This window comes from Rhea pennata, chromosome 3 (assembly GCF_028389875.1).
Source record: "Rhea pennata isolate bPtePen1 chromosome 3, bPtePen1.pri, whole genome shotgun sequence".
Classification (NCBI taxonomy): Eukaryota; Metazoa; Chordata; class Aves; order Rheiformes; family Rheidae; genus Rhea; species Rhea pennata.
The window spans coordinates 3323642-3349178 of NC_084665.1; the positions used below are offsets into that span (position 1 = coordinate 3323642).

Genomic DNA, 25537 nt, shown 5'->3' on the forward strand with positions numbered 1-25537 from the left:
GCACCTGGAAGGATGCCCCCTTGTCTCCGGGGACCTTCCTCGCCCTGTCGTCCACCCGTCCTGGCTTCCACCGACCCTCCTCGAGCCAAGCCCAACGGCATTCAAGGCCGCAGCCTGGCATCCTCGGCGCCCCTCGCAGCCGCCGTGCACTCTCAGTTGCCTTTGGGGCTCCTTTTTCAAGCCGATCTCCTGCTCCCGCCACCAGGCCCCGCTCAGAAGTCGGGCACAGCGGCGACGGGGAGGGTCGCTCGCCTAGGGGGGCTGCAGAGCGCAGCCGTCCCTGCTCCCCGCCGCGGCCGCCATGACGGGGCCCCTCCGCGGGAAGGAGCGCGCTGTGTTGTGGGGGGGGGGGGGGCAGGCCCAGCCGCTCCCCGTTGCCATGGTAACCGCGCGAGCAAGCCAGGGCCGAGGGGCTATTGGGGGGTGGGGGGGCGCGCGCGTTCCCACAACGGCTGCTGGGCGCGCGCTCGACCGCGCCCCTCAGCGGGCGCGCGCCGGCACGGAGGGGGGGAGCGGGAAGGAGGTGCCAAAACGCTTTAAAGGGACCGCGACCACGCCCCTCTCCAGCCTCGGGCCGCGACGCCTCTGCCATTGGCTGTTCGGCCCCCCCTCCCAGCCGTCCCCTCTTTTTTCCTCTCCGATTGGCTATCGGGCGCTCCAGCCCCGCCTCCGTCGTATCCCATTGGCTGCCTGCCAAACCCATAGGCCTCACCCTTTCCCCGCTCCGATTGGCCGATCTGCCCCCCTCCCTGCAGGCCGCGCCCCGGGCGGGCTGTGATTGGCCGCGGGTCGCCCCAGCCCCGCCTTGCCGCGCTTCGGTTGGCCGCCGCGCGTCGCCTGGCCCCGCCCCGCCGCGCGAGCGAGCGGGCGCGCGCCGAGGCGGAGGCCGGCGGCGAGGCGAGGGGCCCGGGCCGCCCCCCATCGCCAGTGTCGGCGGCGGGATGGCGGCGGCAGCGGCGGCCGGCGCGTTGGGCTCGGGTCCCACGGCGGGGCCGGCGGCGGCGAGCGGGGCGGCGGCGGCGGCGACGGCGGCGGCGGCGATGGCGGCGGCAGCGGCGGCGGCGGGCCCCGGGCCGGTCCCGGTGCCCATGAACCTCTTCGCGACGTGGGAGATCGACCGCTCAGCGCCGAGCTGCGTGCCCAGGTACGCCGCGGCCGCGGGCAGGGCGGGCGCGGGAAGCCCCCGGGCCGCCTCCCGCCCGGCGGCCGCCGCGCCGCCGTACCGAGCCGGCGCGCCGGGTTCCGGCCAGGCGTGGGCGCCCCGCGGGCCGAGTGCGGCTCTCCGCCGCGATGGGCCGCAGAGCGGGGCCTCACCGTGGCCGCGCCGCCTTTCCGGCCCTGAAAGGGGTGACGGCCTCGACAGCCGGTGCCCTGGAGCCTGGCGCGGGCTGCCTCGCACCCGCGGCCCCTCGCCCTTCCCTGCGCCCTAGCCCGTAGGCAGCTGAGCTGAAGTTGGATGGTGTGAACATCATTGCCGATGGATGGATGGATGGATGGATGAAGGTATGTCCAGCCTAGACGTACCTGACCGGAAGAATGCCAAGTCCTAGGTCGTTCTTGGAGTCAGGAGGTGTTGGGTGTGTTGGTGAACTAAGTGTCTTCGGGCTAATTCATCTTATCACGTGAAGTTTTTTCATGAACGTTGAGATCTCTAAGTTGATGAGGCTGATTCGAGAAGTCGTCGTGGATCCGCGTGTCTCTGGGCCATGGTAGGGTGCCTGCAAGTGGCATATCAAGTGCCGCACAAAAAATACATGAGTAAAACTGAAGAGAGGAAAAATAACTGTTCCTGCCGGGGGAAGAACACCAGCCTTTGTGGAAAGGTTGTGGGAGGTTGATGTGCTTGTAGGGAGAAACCTGGTGGCAGGTTGGAGTAGAAATGTTCTGATGTTCTTCCAATTAGTATGGTAAAGTTGTGTGGCTGTGATGCCCAAGGAGGTCTTGCCCTGAGAAGGCAGCAGATTGGAAGGAGTTTGCAATGTGATGCATCTGTGAAAAGCCTGGGCAGCTTTGGGCGATGCACACGGAGGCAGAGTCCTATGGAGCAGGAAGCAGTGGTCCTTTTATAGCTTTAAGGTGACTTGGGGTATTGTTTAGTTGTGGGTAGATTACTCACAAACAGTATTCCAAAGAGCAGCAAAGGATTATCAGACTGACTTTCTGCAGAAAGAGGAGAAGTTGCAGATGCAGGGAGCTGAATTTAGTGATGGTGAAGCGTGTGTACATAGCCTTCACAAGTGGAGAAGCTACAAGTGTTAGAGGAGGAATTGCTTTGGGCAAGCCAAAGACAGAATAACTGGGAGACTGAATTTAGAAGTGAGCTACATGGGTGGCAGGATGCAGGTGGGAAGTTTGCTAGTAGAAATGGTATGTCATCAATTTGAAGCTGTAGGAAGAACTGCTCTTTGGCAGAATGAATTCTGTGCCTTTTCACAAGGATAATTTCCATTAGCATTGGGTAGACTTGTGTTCTCATGCAAGAACGTATGTGTGTGCTGGCTGCCATGAGGGGCAACCATCTGACACACCATTTCAGAGGAAACCTCCATAGAATTAAACTGAAGTTTCCTCTCTGGAATTTCTTAAAATGCAACATTTGTTAACATGGGAAGTAGCTGATGGAAGCTGATTCTTCCTTCAGAGGCATCTACTCTGACATGATATGCCGCTATGCCTGCAGAATCAGCAGGTGGCTGGAGAAGTCCCGCCAGGCCAAGATGACCATTGTGGGGATTGGCCTTTACTGTAGATTTCCTAGTGTTTCATCTCGCCTGCAGGTATTTGTGTTTGCTAAAACTAAAGGGCAATCAAGCCTTGATCCGGGTTGGGTTGATGGTGTGTGTGTGCATTGTGCTTGCTTGTTACTTGCCCGTGTTCTTACTCTGCTGATATGCTTGTTTTAGTCTTGACATTAGGTTTTTTTGAGGCAGAGGCTCCTGCTGTGCTGTCTGAGTACTCAGCACAAGTGATCTCTAGTCTGTATTGTACTTGGAGTGTCAGTGTGATAGTGGCAAAATAATACCCATTCAAGTGTAGTAATTCTTTCTGCTCGAGTCTTTCTGTCTCTAGTTCATGTATAGCCTTAATTCCTCCAGCACTCTTGAGTTTCTAGGGAAAGGAGAACTTTGCCCAGGTCCTAATGCTATAGAATTTGCTTTGCTTTTTCTAGACACTGTATCGTATGTCTCCACTGTCCCCATGCTCCTTCTTAGGCTTTTCATTTCTTTGGCTTCTGCAGGAGCAGGGCTGGACTAGGTGGACCTTTGCAGTGTTGCTGCTCTGTGCTTGGAAATTAATGCGGGACTGTTGAGAGCTAGTTGTCTGGGCCTTCAAAATTTCTGAGAGGTAATCTGGGCTGGTAAAAATAGGCACTGTGAAGTATAAGCCCCCATGTATGAAACGGTTCTGTAATGTGGTTGTGAGACGTCTGATGCATTGTAGGAGGGCCTTGGTTTTAGAAGGTGAACTGCCGTGTATAATGGAAGTCTTTCCTGCTGAATCAGAAATACCTTATGCATCACTGAACTAAGCCCATATTCAGTTCTGGAAATTGCTCTCCTCCCAGAACAGAGGTATCATCCTTCCTACTGGTTCTTTCTGGTTTCAGAGCCATGGTGGGAGAGATCTGTGAACTCTTAATGCCCTTCCTATGAACTGAGTAAGCACAGCCTGGACCCAGCTGCCTTGGCTCCAGGGGCTCTCAGGGGAGACAGAGTTGGATTTTCTGGGCAGTGGGCTATTAGGCAGGGAAGCAGAAAGAACTAAGCACCTGGAAACCAAGCAAAGTGCTCTCTGCATCTTCAGTTAAGCTACCCTGTGGGACAGGGATGATTGGCTTCTTATTGCGGTGCCTCAGAAGGAAAGCAGTCCAGGTTGATTCCTGCTGTGGAGTTTGAAGTGTGCTTCTGCAAAAATAGTCAATCAGCCTTAACTTACGCTTGCAGTTGTCTTATTAAGAGTGTTCCTGGAGGTGCTCTGGGGAGGGATGAAGAACATTGTTGTGCAAGTAAGTCCCCTTTTCAGTGTACGGAGACCGCAAGCAATGAACTAGAGCTTTTCCAAAGCAAAATGTCTGTCTGCATCAAAGTAATGTTTTATTTTGTTTTCATGGTTTCATACGCTGATTGGACTCTATGTTTGGAAAAAAATACGTTAAAGGACTCTGCACAAATGTGCTTGGGGACTTGCTCCTTTCAAGTAGGGATGTTTTTCTACCTCTCTGAGTAAGACTGCTCTTCCTTTCTCTCCCTTTAATATCTGCGACTTCTTAACGAATTTGGAAAGAAGATAAGTTTGTGCGGCCATGTTCACTCTACCCTTTCTCCATGACATAGCTCTTGTGTTCAGTGTTATGTGGATGTTTTTTCACAGATAAGTCATCACGTTTCTAGACCGAGGTAAGAGTTGTGTTTTAGCTAATGTATCAGAATAGATGAACTGAAACCGCAAAGGCAGAGTCTTCTACCTGTACAAATTGTGTTGTGAATGATGTTACGTGGATGCAGATACACTGCATTTGGCCTAGAGTACCTTGTATCTCACTATGATGCTGGAGCGCAAAAACCATTCCAAGTCTTGCTGCCACCCACACAGTGTGCTCGAACATAGCGTCTCATGCTTCTGGTACCTAGAAGAGCATTGACTTGGAGAAATGCATATGATTGGGGCTGACTTTGTTTGTCAGACCGTGAATGTGCACCTTCAAGATATCACCTTTTGGAAGATGTTCTGAATTTGCTATTGTTAAAACTTCCACCCGTGTGTTTTGGAAAGCCTCAGCGTGATGAATGCTTTCTTGGAAGGGAGAGCTGTTGTTGCAGATATAACTGGAGAGATCCCATAAGTGCTAGCTGCAGTGGTCCTTAAAAGTGCCAGGAGGCGAATGCTCTCATCTGTGTGGACCCCTTGTCCCATTCAGGCAGAGGGTATCTATTGCCTGTCACTTCACGGAGAAGAGGGTAAGCTTTCTTTTTTGTACAGCTTCTCGCCTGCTTTCCTTCTCTTTCCTTCTCTTTTCTTTCTTTTTTTTCCTTTTTTTTTTTTTTTTTTGAGGTCCAAAAGCCTTGTAGTGAGCAGTGCATGTAGCAAAGTATGGAAGAACGTGCTCTCCTCTGGCTCAGCTGCATTCGGCCGGGTTGGCAGTGGTCTCACAGCCCCGTGGAGGTTGTCTGCTGTCAGCTGTGGTCTCAGGGGGTCCATTTCCTTCTCTGCAAGTCATGCAGGCTTGCTATTCTACAGCTCCTGAGTATTTCTCTTTCTGAAGCTGCCTTAGTGATGAAGAGTCTCTGAACTGGACGTTCCTTTATGAAACAGTCTTTTTCCAGCTGAAATAATATGTATTTGTCTGTCCAAGATGTTCTCGAGCAGTTCCCTGGGTAAATTGGGAGTTTTCACTGTAAACTTCCAGCCTCAGCAAAAGCTGCTCTGATTGAATAAGATAGAGAGTTGCACCTCTGGGAATGTTAAATGATTCCAGATTGTTCCTTAAAAAAACATTCAGATGCCATGGCAAATCGGAGTAGCTCCAGTCAGCAAGTGCTCCAGAGAGGCCACGGTTTCTTGTAAGGAAACAGTCTCTTAAAACTGATGATATTTCCCATGTTTGAATTATGATTTCCTTTAGTCCTATATAGAAAACAAAATGTTCTAAACAATCATCTAATTGCATATTGTTTTTAATATTGTGGACTTGGCTGCGAGCCTGCAAAGTAACCCAGCTGATGTGTCGTCTGCTGTCGCTCTGTGTGGCTTGCCTGTCACAGAGGGGCACGTTTGGGATTTCTCCTCTAGCTCCATTATGTTTCCCCTCTGAACGGAGAATAATTGAACTGGTGCCTGTTATTGCATCTTTTTACTCATTACTGGAACTCGGGACAAGTGTCCCCTGCTGGCGTGATTGATGGAAGGTGTGCTCCTTTCAGAGAATTAATAGTGACTTTGCTGAAGGCTTAATTTTATTTGAAGTCCCTGCAATGCTGCCCCTTGGACTAGCTCGCCAGTGTTTCATTTGTTAACTAGGCTGCGTTAGCCCAGTTATCTGATGGCTTATCAAAAACATTACGTTGTTCTCATTCTGCTAGTACGCTGCGAGTGCTGATACTGCTTTCTCTAGAGTATTCAATTACTTGTGATTACTAATAGCTGTGTAGTATGCATGTAGTGCACACTCCTCTTGGACGAAGATCTCCTTACCTTTCTGTTGTGCAGTTTCTTTCCCTTCAGAAGAATAAATTGCTGGGCACTAGTATCCTGTTCTTTCCTGAAATCTGTGCTGATGCTTTTGTGTAGTTCTTTGCAATGTAGAATGATTCTAGGTTGAACATGTGTCTCCAATCAGCTTCCAAAAAATTATTTCTCAAAAAGAACCAGAGGCTGAAGACATCCTACATTTTATAGCGTGTCTGATGAGCATCGGGTCAAGGCTATTTTCTGAATACCTTGTGTTCTCATCCGGTCCCAGCTTTCCGAACCCCAGATGATGGGGAGGCTGTGCTTCTGCTGTTTCTTAACTACATCAAAGCTGGTGGATATTGTACTTATTTTTTTCTGCTGCCTAGCTTGCAGTGGATGAGGTTAGAGAGTTTGAGAAAACAAGGAGTAAATGTGTCTTTTTTTTTGTGGAGGATGAAGTAGCAGGGACCTGTCTCTAACTCCAGGGAAGCAGACAGCCTATGTGAGCTTGGTCTGGTACCTAACAGTCTCCTGGATCTTTATCTGAAATGAGGGGACATCACTTTTGGGGTATTTCAGCATACTCATCGCAATGGACCCAAAGGAGAGATGCAGCATTTCAGATACCTTAACACATTGCTGCTGTGGTTATAGAGGCCACTCGCTGCTCCGCCGTGAGATTCAGCCCCAAATTGCGCTGGTGTCTTCTGCGGACCTGTTGCAATGCAGTCACCTTTGTAATTTACTGCCCGTTGTCGTGTCTCACGCTCTGTTTCTCCTACCTCATGTGGTTTAACCCTGGGAGGGATTCTGTTTAGCAAATGAAAACTCCTGTTGTATTTTGTCTGTTACTCAAGTTCTTGAGTCCTCTTTATTTTCCTGCTGATGCTGATCTTTGCTCCACTGTAAAACTTAGCCTGTTTTTTTATTCTTCAGTGCAAGCATGTTTTAAGTAATATGAGACCCACAGCCATTGCATATGGGGTCACCTCCTGGACTGAAATGTCCAGGCTTAGTGAACAGCTGTTTTAGGCTGCTGTGTATTTTTAACTCTTTCTGTGTACATGATAACAAAAGCTTCTGTGCAGGCTTTTTGGGATGATGCCAGAACTTGTGTCTTCTGTTGTCCCTACCAGCTTAGTCTGGCCAGTCCCTTTTTTATAGGGACTTTTACTTATTTATATAGTTTTGGAAGAGCTCATTTGCATCTATTCTGCATTTTTTTCTTGTGCTTCTTTACCTATCAAATAGCAATCCATCCATTCTGTGCCTTATTGGTATGCCTACTTTCTTCTATTTCTACTTTCCCTCAAAGGCTCTGCACGCTGCTGCTGATAATTTTGGCATTGCTCTCACATTTTTTCCTTGCTTCTGTCATGCCTTGCAAACCTATAATTGAGTACTCTTCAGTTCTGAATCTTAGTTTTTCTCTTCTCCATGTAATTTGCTTTTGTTCTCAGAACTGTTCGTTGTGGATTGCCAGTGGCCACATTTTGCGCCTGTATGATGGCTTGTATTTTTCAGCTGGACCCTGTTCCTGGTGTGCTCGAGATGTTTTTTTAATGGCTTTGAGGTTTTCTTTCTCCGCTAATGGATATCATTTTTTCCCCTTTTGTCAGACTTTCTGAATTTTCTTGTATGCACTTCCCAGAAATACAGTACTCCTAGACTGCATTTTCTTTCAGTCCTCTCATACTTTGCATTTGAGGCTGTTGGGTCTGAGCATTTCTTCCTTTCTCCTGTGCTCCTTTGTTAGAAGGAATCATGCTGATTCGGGATGTCCATTTGGATTTCACAGTATATGGCATGTAGGTCTAACTGACTCATATGGCATATAGGTATAATTGACTCATTTTCTCCCTGATGATTGTCAAGTCCCTTGACTTTTCAAGCTTACATTGTGCCTGCTGTGTCCCATAAGCTCCAGTTAGTCCAAAGGACAACCTTTCTGTTACTCTGCATTTACACTTTGTTCGTCTCACCTATGTATTGGCAATGCTGTTTTCTGGGAATGTGACCAGGTCACCCCGTACTTTGGGGAGCTGCTCCTCCCGTGAAGATCCGAGCAAAGAACTGAATCGTGTAGGTCCTGGTTATTAGCAGTTTACGTTGCAAGTGGATGAAAAGCTTAAGTACAAATTTGCCAGTTGTGGTGAAAATTATTCTCTCGGTTGAAAGAGTCGTAACCATGCAGCTCTTCAGAATTAAATATATTTAAAAGTTTTTTATTAGGTTATAAAGATGCTTTGAAATGGATACTCAAGCTGGTTTGTCACTATCTGCTCCACATACCTGTGTTACTACTTTTATGTCGCTTAAGTCCTTGCTCTGTGCTCTCTTCCCAGATGTATCTTCCCATGGCACCATCTTCTTGTCAGCTGGCGTGGAGACCTCCACTAGGATAGACCGGACAGTGGAGGATGTCCATGCTTTAAGTCACTGTAGCAAGGTTTGCAAGACTGATGTCTGTTGGGACCTGAGCAAATGCGTGCAGGAGTGAAATGAAAGCGGGTTGTTGTGGGTCAATGAACTAACCTTGACTTCATCTCGCTGCTTTTCCTGTCTTGGCTGCGTTGGGACGTCTCCAGTGGATTTGGAGGTGCTGAGGTATACCATCGCAGGCTCTGCTACGGTGATGAGCAGGATGCAGCCTGAGCTCTACCCACATGCGTTTTGAAACTTTAATAAAATGTACTTGTTAATGTGTTGTGAGCCCCTTTTTTTCCTCGTGTAGACAAGGCTGTTTTTGTAGTCGCTTGCTGCTTTGTGGTGTTAATTAATTAACACATTTTATTTTAGCCTGGGGACACAGTAAGCGAACAACAGGGGGTCATGGCAGACTGCTGTGGTTCCGCAGAGGTGTTGTGCATTTGCACCTGGCTGTGCTGTTAAAGCAGATCAGTGTAGCAGCTCCGCTGTGCCTGTAGATGGAAAGTTCAAAACCCGTTAGGTTTGCCAAGGAAGTGCTGTGGTATTGGCCGTACCTGCGTCAGCGTGGCTAAAATGAGAGAAGCTGGATGTGCTGCTGCAAATTCCCACTCTTTTTCTGTCCTGAGGCTGCTTTCAGGCAGACCCCAGATGAACATTTGGAAGCTGCAAACACAGTGATCCTAAGTAGAGCAATAACTGGTTAAAGATGTGATTTGTTTCCCAAGTAATATATCCTTTTTTGCCTATTAAAAAAAAAAAAAAAAGGTTTGCTGCAGCGTGCAACCTTGCTATTGGCCTCTGGATCGTCTAGTAAGCTCTTTCTAATGTTTCTAGGGAGGCTGTTATGCAGCAGCAATGAATTTTGTCACATGCTTTTTGTTAAACCAGTGACTTATTTGAAAACAGAGCAGAAAGATGACCTTGTAGTTTGGACACTGAAGTGAGGCTTAAATTCAGATCTGGGATCTGAAGCTGCTCACTATTTTTCTAGTTTCAGTGACCATTTCTCTGTCCAAAACCATGAGCTGTGACTCATGTTCCTCTCCTCCCTGCTTGGCTCCTGGCAGCTTGTTTGCATGTTGCAGCACTTGGGTGAGGGCATCGGCGTCATAGAGCAGAAGAGGTCCCGAGGTGCAGTGCTGAGAGCGTTGCTCCCAAAGCTGGTAATACTGTGCTCGTGCTCACGGAGGGAGAAACTTGTCCTTTTTGGGAAAGCAGAGCCCTGAAAGACTGATTATTGTAATGCGTGTGCAAAATGCGTGTGTGAGGGCATGCTATGAAGTGCTGCACTTGCAAGCGATTGCCTTGCGGTACGCAGGCATAGCCTGTGGTGCTGGGTCCATGTCCGCACGTGCAGGACTGCAACTCAGCCAGAAAGGGCCTAGAGATGAACTGATTCCTGTACATATTAACCACAAAGTATGCGATTCTAGTTTTAGAATTCAGAGGGTGTTTATTTTTGTTTATTTTCGTCTTCAAATCATGCAAAAAGTGGTGAGCTTTTTCTTAATGTGTTTGGTTTTTCACTTCTCTCGGTCCTTCATCTCCCTGCTGCTGGCTGGAGCTCTGAAGCCAGTGCAGCTCAGCGGTGGCCACATGTGCGGATTAGGAGCCCGACAAAGCGGACGAAAGAAACCATGCTGAGTGCCTGGGGGGCTGTCATGGGGCACAGCGCTTGATGCCGAGGGATGCAGAGAAGCAGATGCCTCTCCCTGAGCCAGAAAGACAAATCTGAAGGTAGCGGGAATGGCGAGGGATCGCTCCCTGACCTCCGCAGACTGGAGAGCTGGTCTGGAAAGCCCGCGAGTTCTCAGAGAGGGGCAGCTGGAGAGGAACCATCTGGGAGCCACATCTGCAGGAGAGTTTTCCTTTCTGTCCGATCTGGATCTTGAGGGCTGGGAATCTTCTGGCCAGGCTTGGAAGACTGCAGGAACTGGTAGTGCCTGGAAGAAGGTTTGAGGAGCAGTGTGTGGAAATTGGCGGCGGTGGTGGAGTTTGGACTTTCTGGTGAGGTTTTAAGGTGATATTTATGTTGAGGAAAGATGTTGCTGTGGGTAGGGGCAATTAATGTCTGAGCGTCTTGCAGCGAAGCGTGAGGGCAGCTAATCGCTGTGTGGGTAAGGAGCATGCTGTGCACGCTAGGACAGGCTGCCTGGGCAGATCCTAATGCTCCCTCAGGAGATGCTTCTTGCCAATGTGCTTATTATCTGGAAATGAGCTTGTGTGCTGGGAGGCACTGGGAGGCTATGGCAGAGGCTTGGGTCCTGTTGGGGTAGGCGCTGCGTGCTGTATTATTATAATGAGACACCACCTGTTTTGCAGGATTCCTGCTCCCTGCTTTGGGTAGACATGGGTGGGGATGAAGAGGGATGAAGTGATTCGTCCAAGAGTTAAAAAGTAGCAAAGACAGGAATAAAATCTCCCCTGCTTGCCTGGAAATGTGTCTTAACACTGAATTGCTTCCTTCTGGAAAAAACAGTGAAGTCTCGCTGTGGCAGAGTCTGGGGATGTGGTTATATTGCCCCAGCTCTTCTGTGCACATGATGGAGCAATGTTGGTTTGGTCTCAATTAGTTTTCTTTCTCTTTCTTCTTCCCCAAATATTTGAGTGTTGTGAATAACCCAGCAAACGACTCGTAGCCTCATGCAGGAAACTGCTAAGAAAATACAGACTGTAACAGTCATGATAGCTGTCTGACACTTGTAACTCTTGGTGCGTTTGCCCACTTTTCTCCTGGCTTGGCAAGGGCAAAGACCACGAAGAACCGAGTTTCATGAAACTCCGTGGCTGGGGGAGGTTGGAGATCCTGTTTGGTCTCCTGTGATGGACAGGTGAGGGAGGCTCAGCTTTCTCCCAGACCTTGCTTGCCGGCTGATGTGCCTGCGTGTTGCTGCCAGTCAGCCTTCAAAATTAGCAGCCTTTTTCCAATAGGAGTGGGGTGGGAAAAGCAAAGGAAAAGATGACCTGGGGAAGAATGGATAAAACTGAAGGGAATGGGGTGGGAGGGGAATGGAGCATTTTCAGGCTCAGTTGTTTCATGCCTGGCAGAACTAGTTTAAGCAAAATCTGCGCTGTGATTTTTCCAGCGATGCATCTCAGTGTGGATTTAATGTACAGGATGCAGAGAGAAGCGAGAGTAATTTCAAAGCAGCCTGTTTCATTGATCATCTGAGCGGCAAGGTGCACTGGGGCTTGCTACATACTAGCTAAAAATGCCTGGGAAGTGTCAGCTCTTAGGTAGGAGGCAAAATTATCAACCCTAAACACCACTTCTAAGCAACTAAGGGAAGAAAGGTAAATCTCCCTCCCCCTCAATTATTTCTGCGTATTCAGAGCCTAGCCAAGAGGAGAGAAAGGGAATCTCTTAACCTTGTTGTTGTTTGCGGAGGCAGTAAGCAATCCACTTACTGCTGTTCCTTAATCCTGACACTATTGGATCCTATTTAGAACAGAGAAGTCTTGCTTTCATACCCTTACGGGCAGGCGTGTGGTGTCCGTGAAGCAAGCTACAGACCTGAAGAAGCTGACTTGTGATAGGGCTTTGCACTGGTGACTTGGGGTTTGTCCGACGGACGTGAATACTGTTGCCCCCGAGATCTGAGTGCTGTCCCTCTGTCCAGGTAAGGAATGATTGCTCGGCTGTCGTTCGGATCTCCAGGCACTCTTTTCACATGACCTGAACACTTCTTTCTTAGATCTAGGTAGCTCTGGGGGGAAGGTTGGAGTTTTTAGCAGATCCTGATAGTTCTGTTCTCTTGAGAAGAGGAAACTTGAAAAAAAAAGCGTTGCAAAGAATACTTCTGCCACTGTGGCCAGGATTATTTCTGCTCTGGGTAGCTAGCAGAGCTGGGAGCTATGTAAGAAACTGGGCTGTAGACTGTGGTAGCTTCTGCCCTTAACAGGGAAATGACAGTCTTTGCGAGAGATGCAGAAAAGCAAAAGGGATTGGGGATGGGATAGCAGAAGTAGTCAACCTCAGAGCTAAACAGATCTGTGAGCAGGAAATAGGGCAGTTCGTTACTGGCTGCCTGAAGATCTTATATTCCCCTCTGAGAAGGGGTGAGGCACTTCCACGCTGTCCAGTCCTGATCACAGTAGCAAGCAGCCCTGTTGATATGAACAGGCTTGAAGTCCCAAGTGACCAAAGATTAATAACTCTGCTTAATTACAACCTATTTTTTTTCTAATACTATGAGCGTAAATGACTTTTCAAGGAGAGCTGACTGAGATGTGCAGGGTGTAGGAACTGTCTTTGAGAGGAAGGCAACACTAAGTAGATCAAGGTTTAAAATCCAGGGTAGCTTTGATCAAGTGTTCTGTGTCGGTGAAATGGGAGAGAAGCTCACTGGTTTCCTCCTCCTGAGTGCGTGCTGTGATTTCAAGGCAAACAAACTTTCTGTCCACAGTTAGACGTGTTCACCACAGGCTTCTTTCGAGGTGGTTGTAGCTTCAGTGCTGCAGATGGAGCTGGTTTTACAGAGCACACCTACCCACCCGTGCCCCCCCTGAAAGGCAGAAAAGTACCTCAGTGACAAGTAACCACCTTTGACAAGGACGCTTTGGAAATCATTGCACTGTGAAAGACCTTTAAATTCGAGCTCTGGTAATGTGACAGCTCCTCACTGCTTCTCTGTGTACTTGTGGGCTCTGCTGGGACCGCCAGCTCAGCGTGTTAGCTTCTGTGCCTGTAAGATAATCATGGAATCACAGAATGGTTGAGGTTGGAAGGGACCTCTGGAGATCATTTACTCCAAGCCCCTTGCTGAAGCAGGGTCACCCAGAGTACGTTGCACAGAATCGCATCCAGGCAGGTTTTGAGTATCTCCAGAGAAGGAGCTACTGAGCAAACTGTTCATTGAGTAGGTCTGCTAGCAACACATTGTGTTGGGGGGCAACTACTCGTAACCTGAGAGTAAAATGAATAGAGCAGGGAAAAAAGGTAGCGGAGGCTTTTCCAGGCTTGGGAATTTGTAAGAGGTTATGTATGACTGGGGTTCAGAGAGCTTTTCAAAGAGTCTTAATGTTGCACTTAAAGCTGTAAATGTACAGCTGTTGCCAAGCTTGGATCTCCTGCCTTTGGTTTCGACAGCCTGTCTTAAGATTTACGGCCTGACACTGCTTGTGCTGAGTTTCACCACACTCTTTGGCTAATATTAAATTACCCCTGTGGAGGAAAACTTACAGCAAGTTCACTTAAGCTGAATGCTTCCTTTCCTCTGACGTATGCCTGCTATACTTTGGGGAGTGAAGCTCCTAAGGTCCCTTACACTGTGTTACACAGGTTCACAACAAGTACTCTCCAAATATATCTACTCAACCATGAATCTTTTTTCTTCTCTAATGGAAGGACTTAGGGCTTTGGGGACTAGGAAAAAGTCTTTCTCTTTCATTTGGACACATCTGAGAACAAAGTGTTTAGTTGCCCGTGGCTCACCGGCAGCACTTTCTTGCCCATATTTCTTCTCCACGCTCTCAAAATTTGTTGTGTGCTTTCTGTTGCATTCAGAGTGGGAGTTTTTCTTTAAAGCCTTGTGATTCTTAAGCCAAACATGGGTTTCTTCTTACTTTGCCTGCTGACATATGTTTTGGGGCTAACAGCATTCATTTACTTGGGAGTAAAGACCTGATTCTGGTGTCTAATGAACTCAGGACTTTTCCATCAGGACAACCTGGGTGTTTCCCACTGGCTGCAGCTTCTAGATGAAGTGGGTGAGGTGCTCCTAAAACGCATCACATCTGGAATCGGGCTTATCTCCACGTCACGAACTACTGAACTACACCTCGTTGAAAACGAGCGGGTAAAATCCCGCTCCTGATTGCGGATGGCTCCCAAGGCCGCAACTCCAGAATGTAACAAACTTGTTGAGTGTTAGGTTCTTCTCCAGGCATCTCCTTTAAAGCAGATCTGAGAAAGCTGAGCTGTGAGGTGTGCAGTTGGGTTTTTCCCCTTGTCCTTTGGGATGCATTTCAAGCTGTTTCTCAGTGGTGGCTGGCAGCCTTCCAGTCTCTTGCTGCCATGCTGAATCACCTGTAGTGTGAGTAGTTTAGTAGCATATGAGAATTACAGCAGGCATAAGGTGGTGCGACTGTGGTGCATTATGTTGCCACTGCTATGCCCTAGGAATGCAGATGGAAAAGCCTGACTGAAAATGGTGTTTGAGGTGACATATTAGTATGAATTTGAGTGAAAACCCATCACAAGCTCTCGGCAGCTGATGCCTCTAGCAGGGAGCCTCAGTGAGCTGATAGGAATTACTTTCTCTCTTCTGAGTTAGTTTTCTCGCCAACCTAAAGGACAGCAGGATACCGTGGCAGGGATGCTGTGGAGCAGCTGTCCCTGTAGTCGCAGGGAATGTTGCCTCTGCTAGAGCAAAAAGTGGATTTGATGAAAATCCACTCCGAAACATGGACCCTGGCAGCTATTGTGCCTTCCTCTATTCTGGAAGTGATGGAAGGGGGCATGCAATGTATCTGTGAAGTATCTTCTGAAGATATTGATTTCCTATTGATTGCTCTGCTTTTAGACAAAACAGGGGAGTGGGTAGTTTTAAATTCTATTTCTTAAAAAAGGAAAAAGCCAATCTTTTCCTGAGCAGAGGCTTGCCATTTCCTCTTGGCTGCTTCTCCATGGGCATTTGGAGAAAAAGAGCATCTAGCTACAGCACTTAAAGAAGTTGACTGAGCTTTGGCTGACCGTGGTGGGAGGCATATCATGCAGTTGCTCTGATGTCCTTTGTAGACATGTTTCTGGTGTTAGAGGTATGGCCTGGGAGTGCAGTGAGATAGAAAAGGCATTTATAGTTCAAATATCTTACATTTTAACTAGAAATGGGTATTTTCAAACCTTGTAACAGCTAATCTCAAAGGTTAGGTGCCAAGATGTGGTAACAGCTCTGTGGATAAGGAGGAGAAGATAGGGAATGGTAAAACGCAACAGATGACCAACCAGACAAGCACTTCTTTTGGGGAAAGGAAATGATTTATGGGAAACAACTTGAGGGACCTTCTCTGGATCACTGGAAGAAGCTTGGTAGAACAAGTTGGGGTGGAATTCAGACCTCCAAAAAAACATAGCTTGACTCCCAAGTTTAAACATTTGGGTGCTGTTTAATGCAGCAGTGACTTTAAAGTCTTTCGGTTCCCTTACTGAAGCTTTCAACTTTGCAAATGCTGAATTCAGTGCTCATCAATGAGTATTGGAAACAGCACTGTTGGAGGAGTTGCCTCTGGAAACAGGCTTTGTCCATCTACTGAAAAGGGCAGAGTCGCACCTCGTGTCCAAAGTGGTGGCACTTGTTCAGTCTTGTAGCTTTCTCTTCTCTTGACATGCCTTACAAAGAGGACAGTAAACTTCAGAGAGGGCTTGACACCAATTCAAGTTATTTTATTACTCATTGATAAATGATTGATCATTTTTCTATGGGTTTTTGGTGTGTAGCCATTTTATGTTTGCTGGGGCAATTTTGACACTTGCGCTTTCTCTGCAGGAGGTCAAGCCAGAGACATCTTTAAGACTGATGTCCCTCTTGATCTTAAAAAGTATAGAAAATTACCCCAATGGAAGCTCTCATGTACTGGTCCTTAGGAGGTGATGTGATAGATCCTGACACTGACTGGTTTTCTCGTCTCTTCTCGTCTCAAATACCAATATTACCCTTTTCTTTGAAGAATATATGTTGTTTGGCATCTTTTGTCTTCTGCCATGCAACTAGCTGGGACACCTGACCCGAAGCTGTTGTGTGAGCTGTCATCACAGCACAGCCCGTGTTGTCAATAGAAGTCTCTGTAACAGATTGCAGGACTTGGCAAAGGACAGAACAGATTAAACCACCCATGCTGTCTTAATGAAGCTTGCGTTAGCATGATGATATACTGAGGGAGAAAAAAGTCGAGAACCTGTAGCCCCAGCGTGGCTAACTGCCATTGTCTTGGCTTAGTTGGGAGCCTTGCTGAGTTGCGTACCTTTCTCCTGGGGTGCTGGGCAATGCGTAAAGCAGGCATAAGAAATGCTTCCTGTGGGTGACTCATGCATTGGGTTGTCTCGAAGGACGGTGGGAGAGCTTTATTCCTTTCTGAGGCAGGTTTGCAAACTTAGTGGGCCTGTGCAAGGCATGCCACCTTGGATGGCAGAAGGTGGTGGACCCAGGTGGACAGGTCAGGGCTGGCGCTCCTTCTTGGGAGCTGGTTGCGGTGCATGCCTGACTGCCTGGCAAGCCATCTCATCACTGGCCTGGCAGGAAACAACTTGATTATTTTTTAGGTTTGTTCTTTGCTGGATTAGCAGGTTGAGTCAGTTCATCATGTGCTCAAACATGCGGTGGTGGTGGGGAATCACGGGAAGCTGAGAACAAGGCATAAGCTTCTGGTGGCAGGGCTGCTGGCTTGGCTCACCACTTCTTCTGCCTGTACCCTCAAAAAGGGATTCAGGTGTCCCCAAAGAAGTGGGGTGAGGCTTGATTCCTGTGAATGTCTCTTAGGAGGGTCTGAAATGATCCTAGAGGTGAGCCAGTAAATCCATTTGGACCCCAAGGGGCATCATGGAGGAATCTGGCCATGAGCAGTAACATGCTCCTCCAGATATTTGCTGGATGCTGCCTGGGAGCTATGTGTTTGCTAATGGGCACAATCTGCAGCATGAGGTGCTCAGAGTGAAGCCCTGCTGCTTCCCCTGCCAGGGAGCAGCTGCGTGAGAAGGTCTGTTTGATTTAACCCTAATGTAAATGGATTACAGCTGCCTTCTTGTTTCTTCGGTGATATCTGTTTACAAACACTTGCAGCCCTCTGATTGCTATGGGTAAACAGTCCTCTTTGCACTGTGCTTTGGGCTGGCTTTAACCAAAGTGACTTGCAGGATAACTGGGTAGTAAGGTGTTCCTCTCTGAAGGGTGCCGGTTCTGTAAAGGATGTGTTAGCAGAGGTCCTCTTGCCCTGGCCCCTCCTCCAGGTGGTTCCTAGAATAAACATGTCCGCAGAGATAGAGAGGTCTAACCAGAAGAAAAACTGTTCTGTAAGCACCAAGGCATGGTGGAGTCACATTGAACCTCGAGGCTTCATGTGGAGTGGTCCTGGGCAACCTGCTCTAGGTGACCTTGCTTGAGCAGGGGGCATGGACTAGGTGGTCTCTAGAGGGCCACCAATAGCGTTCAGACATCAGCTTTATCAGAAGCATTGCAAAAGTGAGAATAACTGCCAGAAAACAGCAAACAAATACCTTCCTAAAATACCCATTCCCTGGCTTTACAACTGAAGGGTCTTTCCTTTTAAACTTTTCTTTTTTTCCAGGGGAGAAAACTGAACTGGAGCCTGAAACGCAGCACTTCTACATCTGTGTGAACAGCTCCTCTTCATGCAGGAGGAGGCAAAAGTCAGGCTGATAGAGATGCAAAGGGTGGCAGAGTCTCACGTTTCAGGTTATCTGTAGAAGTGCTGGAGTAATTTTGTACTTTCTGTGGGGCAGTTGCAAGCAAGCAGAAGGGCTGACAGGAGCAGTCGCATTCAGCCTACAAACTCTCAATGTTGCATGCTGGAGGAATTGTAACGTTATTGTCTGGCTGGGGCTTAAGCCAGGCATTCAGTGTCAGGTTAAGCTTAATTTCAAGCTTTGAAAGATCTCGTATATACAAGGGAAAGCAAAATGCTCAGTTGTATTTCTGGGATTTTGGAAAATGCTGGAAGACTGCTGTTTCCTGGGCTGTTGTCAACCCTTATAAAGTGGATCTGAGGATTGGTCGCTCCACTTTGTAAGGTCAGTTTTATGGTTTTATGGCCTGTTGTGCTGAATCACTCCAAGCTGCTTTTTAGCAGCGAATGAGCTGTTTGTGTCACACACAGTGTGCATGCTGCTCTGAAACCAGCGCGTGCAGCCTTAGAGAGCTCAAATATGTCATTCCCCCAACTGGAAAAAGTTGGTGTCAGTCATGACTGCAGTTCAGGGATGCGCCTATGCTACCTCCACAGCCTGTTTTGCCAAATGCTGAGCCTGCACCGGACGTCCCAGCTGTTCTGGTGTCTCTTGGAGATCTTTCATTCCTCAGTTTGAACTGGCTTGGTCTTATCTAGGCTTTCAGTGCTGTTGCCAGCAAGTGGGATAACTGGCTGTCCTCCAGGTGCTGAAGGGCTTTTGCTGTCTGAATTTTCTGAATATGGTGGTCTCTGGTGACATGGATTTGCTGAGTTGCTGTGACAACCTGGGCTTCCCAGTTAGCTTCCCTATTCCTCCTGTTTTGGGGAAGGGGAGCAGGGGCCAGGCCTCGGGGCAGCAGCCGCTGAAGGGCTAGGGACAAACGTCATCGTCTTCCCAAAGGACGTGCAGGAAGCTGTAGCACTGCATCTTCCTTCCTCCACTCCAGCCAGGCAGGTTAGTCAGAGCTGCTGCCTCCCTGTAGGGCTCTGCCTTTACTTGCCTATTCCCACAGTGGTTAAAGGGTTTTGCAGTCTCCTGGTTCTGGTGGATTTAGGTCAGCGTGAGCTAAGTCATAATTTAAATCTAGCTTTTGAAAATAGTTTGATAGTGTGCGCTGTTTCCATTTTAGATTAAAAAAAAACCATTGGCAACTTAAGCAGAAACACGGCTTTTAAAGCAGTGCTTGCTGCAAGAAAGCTCTTTCCTCCGAGGCATGAGTTGAATGGGGTGGAGCTCAAACATGGCCTTGAGCTCAGCCCTTGAAGGCAGAATTTTTCAAGCCCTCGAGATAATTTCAGACCTGATACTTTCCAGCTAGGGTCCTCCCTGGACAGATCCGGTACAAGAGAGACATGGAGCTACTGGAGAGAGTCCAGCGTAGGGCTGCAAAGATGATCAGAGGGCTGGAGCACCTGCCTTATGAGGAATGACTGCGAGAGCTGGGCCTGTTTAGCCTGGGGAAGAGAAGACTGAGGGGGGATCTGATCAGTGTGTACAAGTACCTGAAGGGAGGGTGTCAAGGGGACGGGGACAAACTCTTTTCAGTAGTGCCAAGCGACAGGACAAGAGGCAGCGGGCACAAACTGAACCACAGGAAGTTCTGCCTGAACGTGAGGGGGAATTTCTTCCCTGTGTGAGTGATGGAGCACTGGAAGAGGTTTCCCAGAGCAGTTGTGGAGTCTCCTCTGGAGATATTCAAAGCCCGCCTGGATGCAACCCTGTCTGACATGCTCTAGATGACTCTGCTTGAGCAGGGGAGTTGGACTAGATGTTCTCCAGAGGTCCCTTCCAACGTGACCCATCCTGTGATTCTGTGATCCCTTCCCCTTGTTCCTGCAAGGGCAGTATGCTGCCCTCCCTGTACTCACTTAGCAAATGTTCCTTGCTTATGTGTTGGGCTTTATATGCAATTCAATGTGCAGGTGAGTCATGACTGTAACCTTTTCAGAGATGAAGGTGCAGGACTGTGCAGAGCAGAAAGCACCAGCTCCTCTTGGCGGCTTTAAGGAACTGCAAACATCCAAACACTTGAATTAGACCATTTCATTCCCACTGCACCTCTCAGGGATGCATGCCAGGGGCTGGAAGATGTAGGAAGACTCACAGAGTGGCCTCGGTCTTGGTTGATCAACTCCGTGTAATGCCCACTGGGCCATGCAGGATTATTTTATCTTGCGTACCTAGACAGATGATGGTGGTGCAGCGAAATGCGATCGCAGACATTGCAGAGTCTTTCTTGCAGTTTCTGAGGATGTGATAGCCTCAGCGTAATAGTGGCAGGTCAGTCTCTATCTGGGAGGAAAGCTGTCCTGAGCACCCCTACCCTCAGATTTGTGCCAGATCTCGAACTCTTGCATGTTTGAAGTGTGCTGGTAAGCAGTGCTTTCTTATAATACAGCTATTTTGTGAAATGAGATTGTTGCCAAATGGACATTTTTGTGATGCAAGGTGACTGCAGTCAGTTGTTCCCTTTTTGCCTTCTAAGCTGCTCTGTTCATATAAACTGGCTTTTGATTTAGCTGTATCCCTGGCTTGAGCCTGGAGATGTTCTGGGCATTGCATGTGTATGATAAAAATAACAGGGCAGCGAATATGTAATCAGGGCTTGAATTCTTGCAGAGCTGTTAGTGATCTCAGAAACCACAGGAGTGTCATGTTACTCCCATTCCCAGATGGAGACGCCTTGTGCTGCCTGCGTGAAGCATTCCAGCATGCTATAAACATGGAGCCTGGATGGATGCTGCAGGCACCGTACATGGATCAAGAAGAGCTGTTTATTAAATGGTAGCACATGTTTGGCTCTTCAGTCTGCACACGAGCCCGTGTGTCCTGGTGTACGTGCAGTTTATTCCCTGTGCAAGGTGGGGGAGGTGCGTGCACAGAAGATTCTTTCTTACTTGAGTTGGGTTTGCAGTGTTTGCCATCCATCACATATCTCCTGGATGTACCTGAGTGTCCAGCTCTGCTAGGGTTGGTGAGAAGTGTAACAGGCCTTGGGGCAGGGGGTGATGCTGGGAGCACAGAGAGAGATGTTGGTATGTGTTTCTATTTTTTGCTATTTTAGAAAGGCATCTTAAATATTTGTGTTGCATCTTATTGCCTTCTGTATCTTACTTGCCAAGGCTGGTTGCCTTAGACACCAGGGCTTTGGTAACTAGGACAACAAGATTAAGCAGGCAAAGGTAGAAATAATGGTAATAACTTTCTCAACTCTTTCTGAAATAGGCTTGAATGAACCAATAGCACACGTGTGGGTGCCTAGTGCCAGCAGCCTGTTCTCTCTTTCTGCCTGACACATCCTCAGATCCCACTGGCAGCACCACGCTAGCGGAGCCGTGTGCCCTGCCCTACTGCTGCTGGGAACGAGCCCATTGAGTGCAGATGAATATTGGTTATCTCCTCCGCCACAAAGCGTGGCAGCCTGCGCTGAGGCTCCAGTGCTGGAACTAGCCAGTGGCTAGCTGGTGAAGCGTTTTTCATCCGTAGGCATTTTTCTCTCCTGAAGTAGTTAGCTGTTTGTTTGCTAGTTGGTGGGCTGTAGACAGTCTTTGGACATTGTTTACATGGTGGGGATAGTTGGAGATCAGCTTCTCATGCAGTTTTGCTTTGCTTTGAGGGCCAGCTTTTTTGTTCTTGTACGGTCCCATTGATCTGCAGCCTGCTGTCCCTGTTTTCTGGTACTGATTCGTGCCTTTTCTGCAGTAGCAAACCATGTCATGGTTTGTTCATCTGGAAAGCCTCCAGCCCTATGAATTTGTGCTAACAAGATGCTTGCCTAACACCCCTCACTGCTCTGTGCAATGGTTTTCTTCTCTACCTGGAGAATCCTTGGATATATTCAAAAGCTGTCTGGACAGAGTCCTAGGCACATGTTGTAGGTGACCCTGCTTGAGTGAGGTAGCCTGACTAGATGATCTCCAGAGGTCCCTTCCAAGCCCAACTATTCTGTGAGTCTGTGACCTCTTCTGTCTGTTTTGTGTTCTCAAGGTACAGCAGCTTGCTTTGCACGGTGACGTTTCTGGTGCTGCTCTTGGAGGGGAAGCTCCCTTTTGGCATCACTCGCAGGCCGAGTGTCCCAAAGCATGTTAGTGCTGTGGAGCTCTGAAGCAGGATACGTGCTGGGAGAGGCTGGGGGCTGTCCAAGGCCCACAAGGGAGGGAGCTGGAGCAAGAATGCTGCACACCAGGTGTCATTTTCCTCCGCCAAGGTGGAAAGTGTGGCTGTTGCCACTGTGTGTTTTTTTTTCAGATCCTAGAGTCTATCTCTATTTTTGCAGACAGGACTCAGAAACTGAAAGAAGGATGGTTGGGTGTTTTCTCTTGCTTGCTGGGGATGGACTAAAGAGTCTTATGGAAAGTCTGGATTTTTCTTTAGCTCGTTTGCTTAAACTGGTGTAGCTGGATCCTCAGCCTTGAAGCTGCATGTGATAGGGAACTGCAGTGAGTACAGTGAAGGGATTCTCCAGCAGCACAAGCCTGTTCTTTGTGGGCACCCAGTACAGGCCTAATGCACTCTCTTGAACACTTTAAATCAAAAGCCACCCCATCCCCATTAAAACCAAACCTCCAAACAAGCCCTGGTCAAGGAACCTGGCAGGGTTTGAGGATTTCAGTAGCATCTAGTGACTTGTCAGGCCCCCGAAGATTGTTCTTGAGGTGGCAGAGTTCTTGAGGGGGCAGAAAATGGTGATAGCTGGGGGAAGGCTGTGTGTTTGCTGACGTCAGTCTGTACTCCAGTAACTAACACTGCGACGTGCAGAGGAAAGAGCAACCTAGACTGTAGTGTTCTGCTGTGAAAGGAGCTTTGTACTTGCCCTGCCTTTAGTTTGGACTTCATTTAATTTTTAAGTGAGGTGGTCAAGCTTGAAATAGGTTTCTGTCCTCTTAGGACACAACTCCCAAGTCCTAGGGCATATGCCACCCTTCTTCCTAAACTCCTGGCCGTAGTTCTGTTGCCAGATACCCCTGACCAAGATTTGCTTCTTCTGTACCCCAGTGCAAATTTGGAAGCATCTGAGAGTGCACAGAGAAAGGCTGGAGGAACTCCCCCTTCAGAAGCAGTGGGCTTCAGAGAGTGCAGCATGATCATCTTTTGCCCAGCCACACACACACACACACACACACACACACACACACACAAAGGAAAAGGAAATTAGTTTGGGCTGCTTTGCTCACCTGGAAAGGATTAAAAGAAATTCCATTGTCTGCTGTGTTTAGTCAGAATGGTCTGCAAGAAACCTCTTCCTCATGTCCCAGTTGGCTTTAACTGTGTTTGCTTGTGGATCTAGGAGGCCAGGTCAAACCATAAGGCCTGCGTCAGGTAGGGTGACCCATGCAGCTGAGTCTCCCTGGTGACTCTCTTGGGTGTTCGTGCAAGGGAGCAAGTGGAGGGTCTGTACTAACATGATGGGAGCAGTGTTGGCCTCTAGCTTGCCAGAGGAGCACACGTGTTTGGGGGGAATAGAGCAAATCATAGGTCAGAAGTGTCAGTGATAGAATAACTCGAAGGTATTTCTCTACTGCTTGTTGGACCTAGTGAATGTCTGAGCCCTCTGCCTGGGATATGTGTTCAGCCTAATGAAGAGCTCAAGTTCAAGATCTGATTCTTAAAATACCTGTTCTGATGTACCTGGCTTTGTAGTTGTCAAATGTGGTTATTATGTGCTGTCAAATGACTGTGAAGGCAGTTGGTTGTTAAAGGGCAGGCTGCTGGACTGAAGATCATCTAGTCCAACCCCCCTGCTCAAGGGTCACCTAGAGAATGTTGCCTAGGACCCACTCCAGACAACTTTTAATGTGGATACCCTCTGAGAGGTGACTGCAAATGCATGGATGCTCTTAGAGCATCATCCTAGATGTGGCTCTCCAGGGAGGATTCTGGAGAGCAGCATGAGGGAGGGATATCTTGCCACTTCTGTTACCGAGGACAGTGGCTGCATTTTACAGGAGCTGGAAGCTTTCTATTCCAGAGTAAAATATTAGTTTTCAGGCTTCTAGAGCTGCATGTAGCCTCTTGAGTGCAAGCATGCCAGTCCATTTGGTTGTGCCTTGAGCTCTTGGATGGATTGTGGCCGAGATTCAGATGTGCACATGAATTTTTTATCTCCTTGGATCTCTGTCAAGCAGCATTTTGCTTATCTCTGAGGATGCTTAGATTTCAAGCTGGCTGCAGCACTTTGAGAGGAGGTTGGAAGCAGATCTTGGAAGTTCAATTGCTCTGCTGAGCTCAGCTGGCTGTCCCAGCTAGCAGCTACCTCTGCCTACCTATTCTTCCTCTGAGAGACCCATGACAAATTACCCTGATGAGGAATGACAGCAGTGGTCCATGGTGAGAGCCACATGGGCTCCTATAGTAGAGACATAGTTGGGCAGTATCTCATATCAGCGTGTTTTATTAACTACAAATACTGTAGTCATCAGTGTCAAGAGATTCCCTGTGCTTTAACTGAGCTAGAGAGAGCTGTTGATTGGATTGTGTTTGATCTAAGATGTCTGGAGATTACCTTTTTGGGGTCTGGCAGTCTCCTCTGACTTGTACTGGGGAAGGTACAGTTGGGGATTAGCACGGTTAGTAATGTTTGGGAGACTACAGATCAAAGAGCTGAGAAGTCCTTTGGGGTAACTTCTCTTTGGGACATCTTCTCATGGTGCTTCTGTGCTTGATCTGCACCACCTTTGTTAAAATCCACTCGTAGGCTGAATTTGTGGGCTGTTCTTTTCCAAATCCCTCAGGAAGGACCAAAGGAAAATGGGTCAAGCAGCCATAGCTCAGCAGAGGGATGGTTAGATGTGTCCAATGACATATGGCAAAGTGTCATTTGAGGAGGAGCGGTCTTGTACTCTGTACATGGCTGCAGAAGATGCTCCATTCTCAGGTTTATGCCCAGTGCCTCCTGGGCACTGATGCCACTACTAATGCAGATATTCTGTGGAAGCAGCTACCAGGTAGGAAACGGGCAAAAACACCTTCTCCCTGCTTTCTTGGTTGCTAGGGTAGCAGTGCTCAAGAGCTCTGCTGTGTTGATCTGTTTGTAGAGAGAAGCACCCGGGTTGTATCCTGCCGTAAGTACGTAGACCCGGGCTGGGAAGTGGCGGTGTGGTACAGTGAAGCCTGAGGGATGGCCAGATGCCTTTGAGAGAGGGGTGGCTCTTGTGTCCGTCCTCCTCTTTTGCCCAAGCAGCAATGACGCTTGTCTCACCCTAGGGTGAGTTAGATGTGGGAGCTAAACCGAGAGGGCTGCAGTACTGCTGACAGCAGCCCCCCTCGGCTTCGTCTGGGGCCCTGCAACCATTCAGCTGTCTTGGGAAGGTGGCGTGGAAAGACCGGGGGAGTCTCCTTGCACATCGGCAAGCAAATGCGTGTGCTGAAACTCTGGCTTCGGCGTTTGGAAGCCTCCCTGGAGGAAGGAAAGAGAGGATGTCTGGTGTAGCTGTGTGTGTCCTGGGGAAGCTCTCTGCTGAAGAGTCTGTGTTAGTGTTACTTCCGCCCACGTTTCTGGGAGCTATATAGGTTCAGCAGTATGTCTGACACTTT

At 48.5% G+C, this 25537-nt stretch overlaps 1 protein-coding gene across 2 annotated transcripts in view; it reads left to right on the top strand.

Annotated features, from left to right (window-relative positions):
- Positions 1–941: 941 nt before the first annotated feature.
- The window catches only part of LOC134138136 (phosphofurin acidic cluster sorting protein 1-like), a 70764-nt gene continuing 46168 nt past the window's right edge, over positions 942–25537 (top strand). The window contains exon 1 of one of the 2 annotated variants that reach the window (XM_062571384.1): positions 942–1144. In XM_062571384.1, the coding sequence (XP_062427368.1) occupies positions 942–1144 (203 nt within the window). The remainder of the gene's footprint in view (positions 1145–25537) is intronic. The other variant, XM_062571385.1, reaches the window with a different exon arrangement.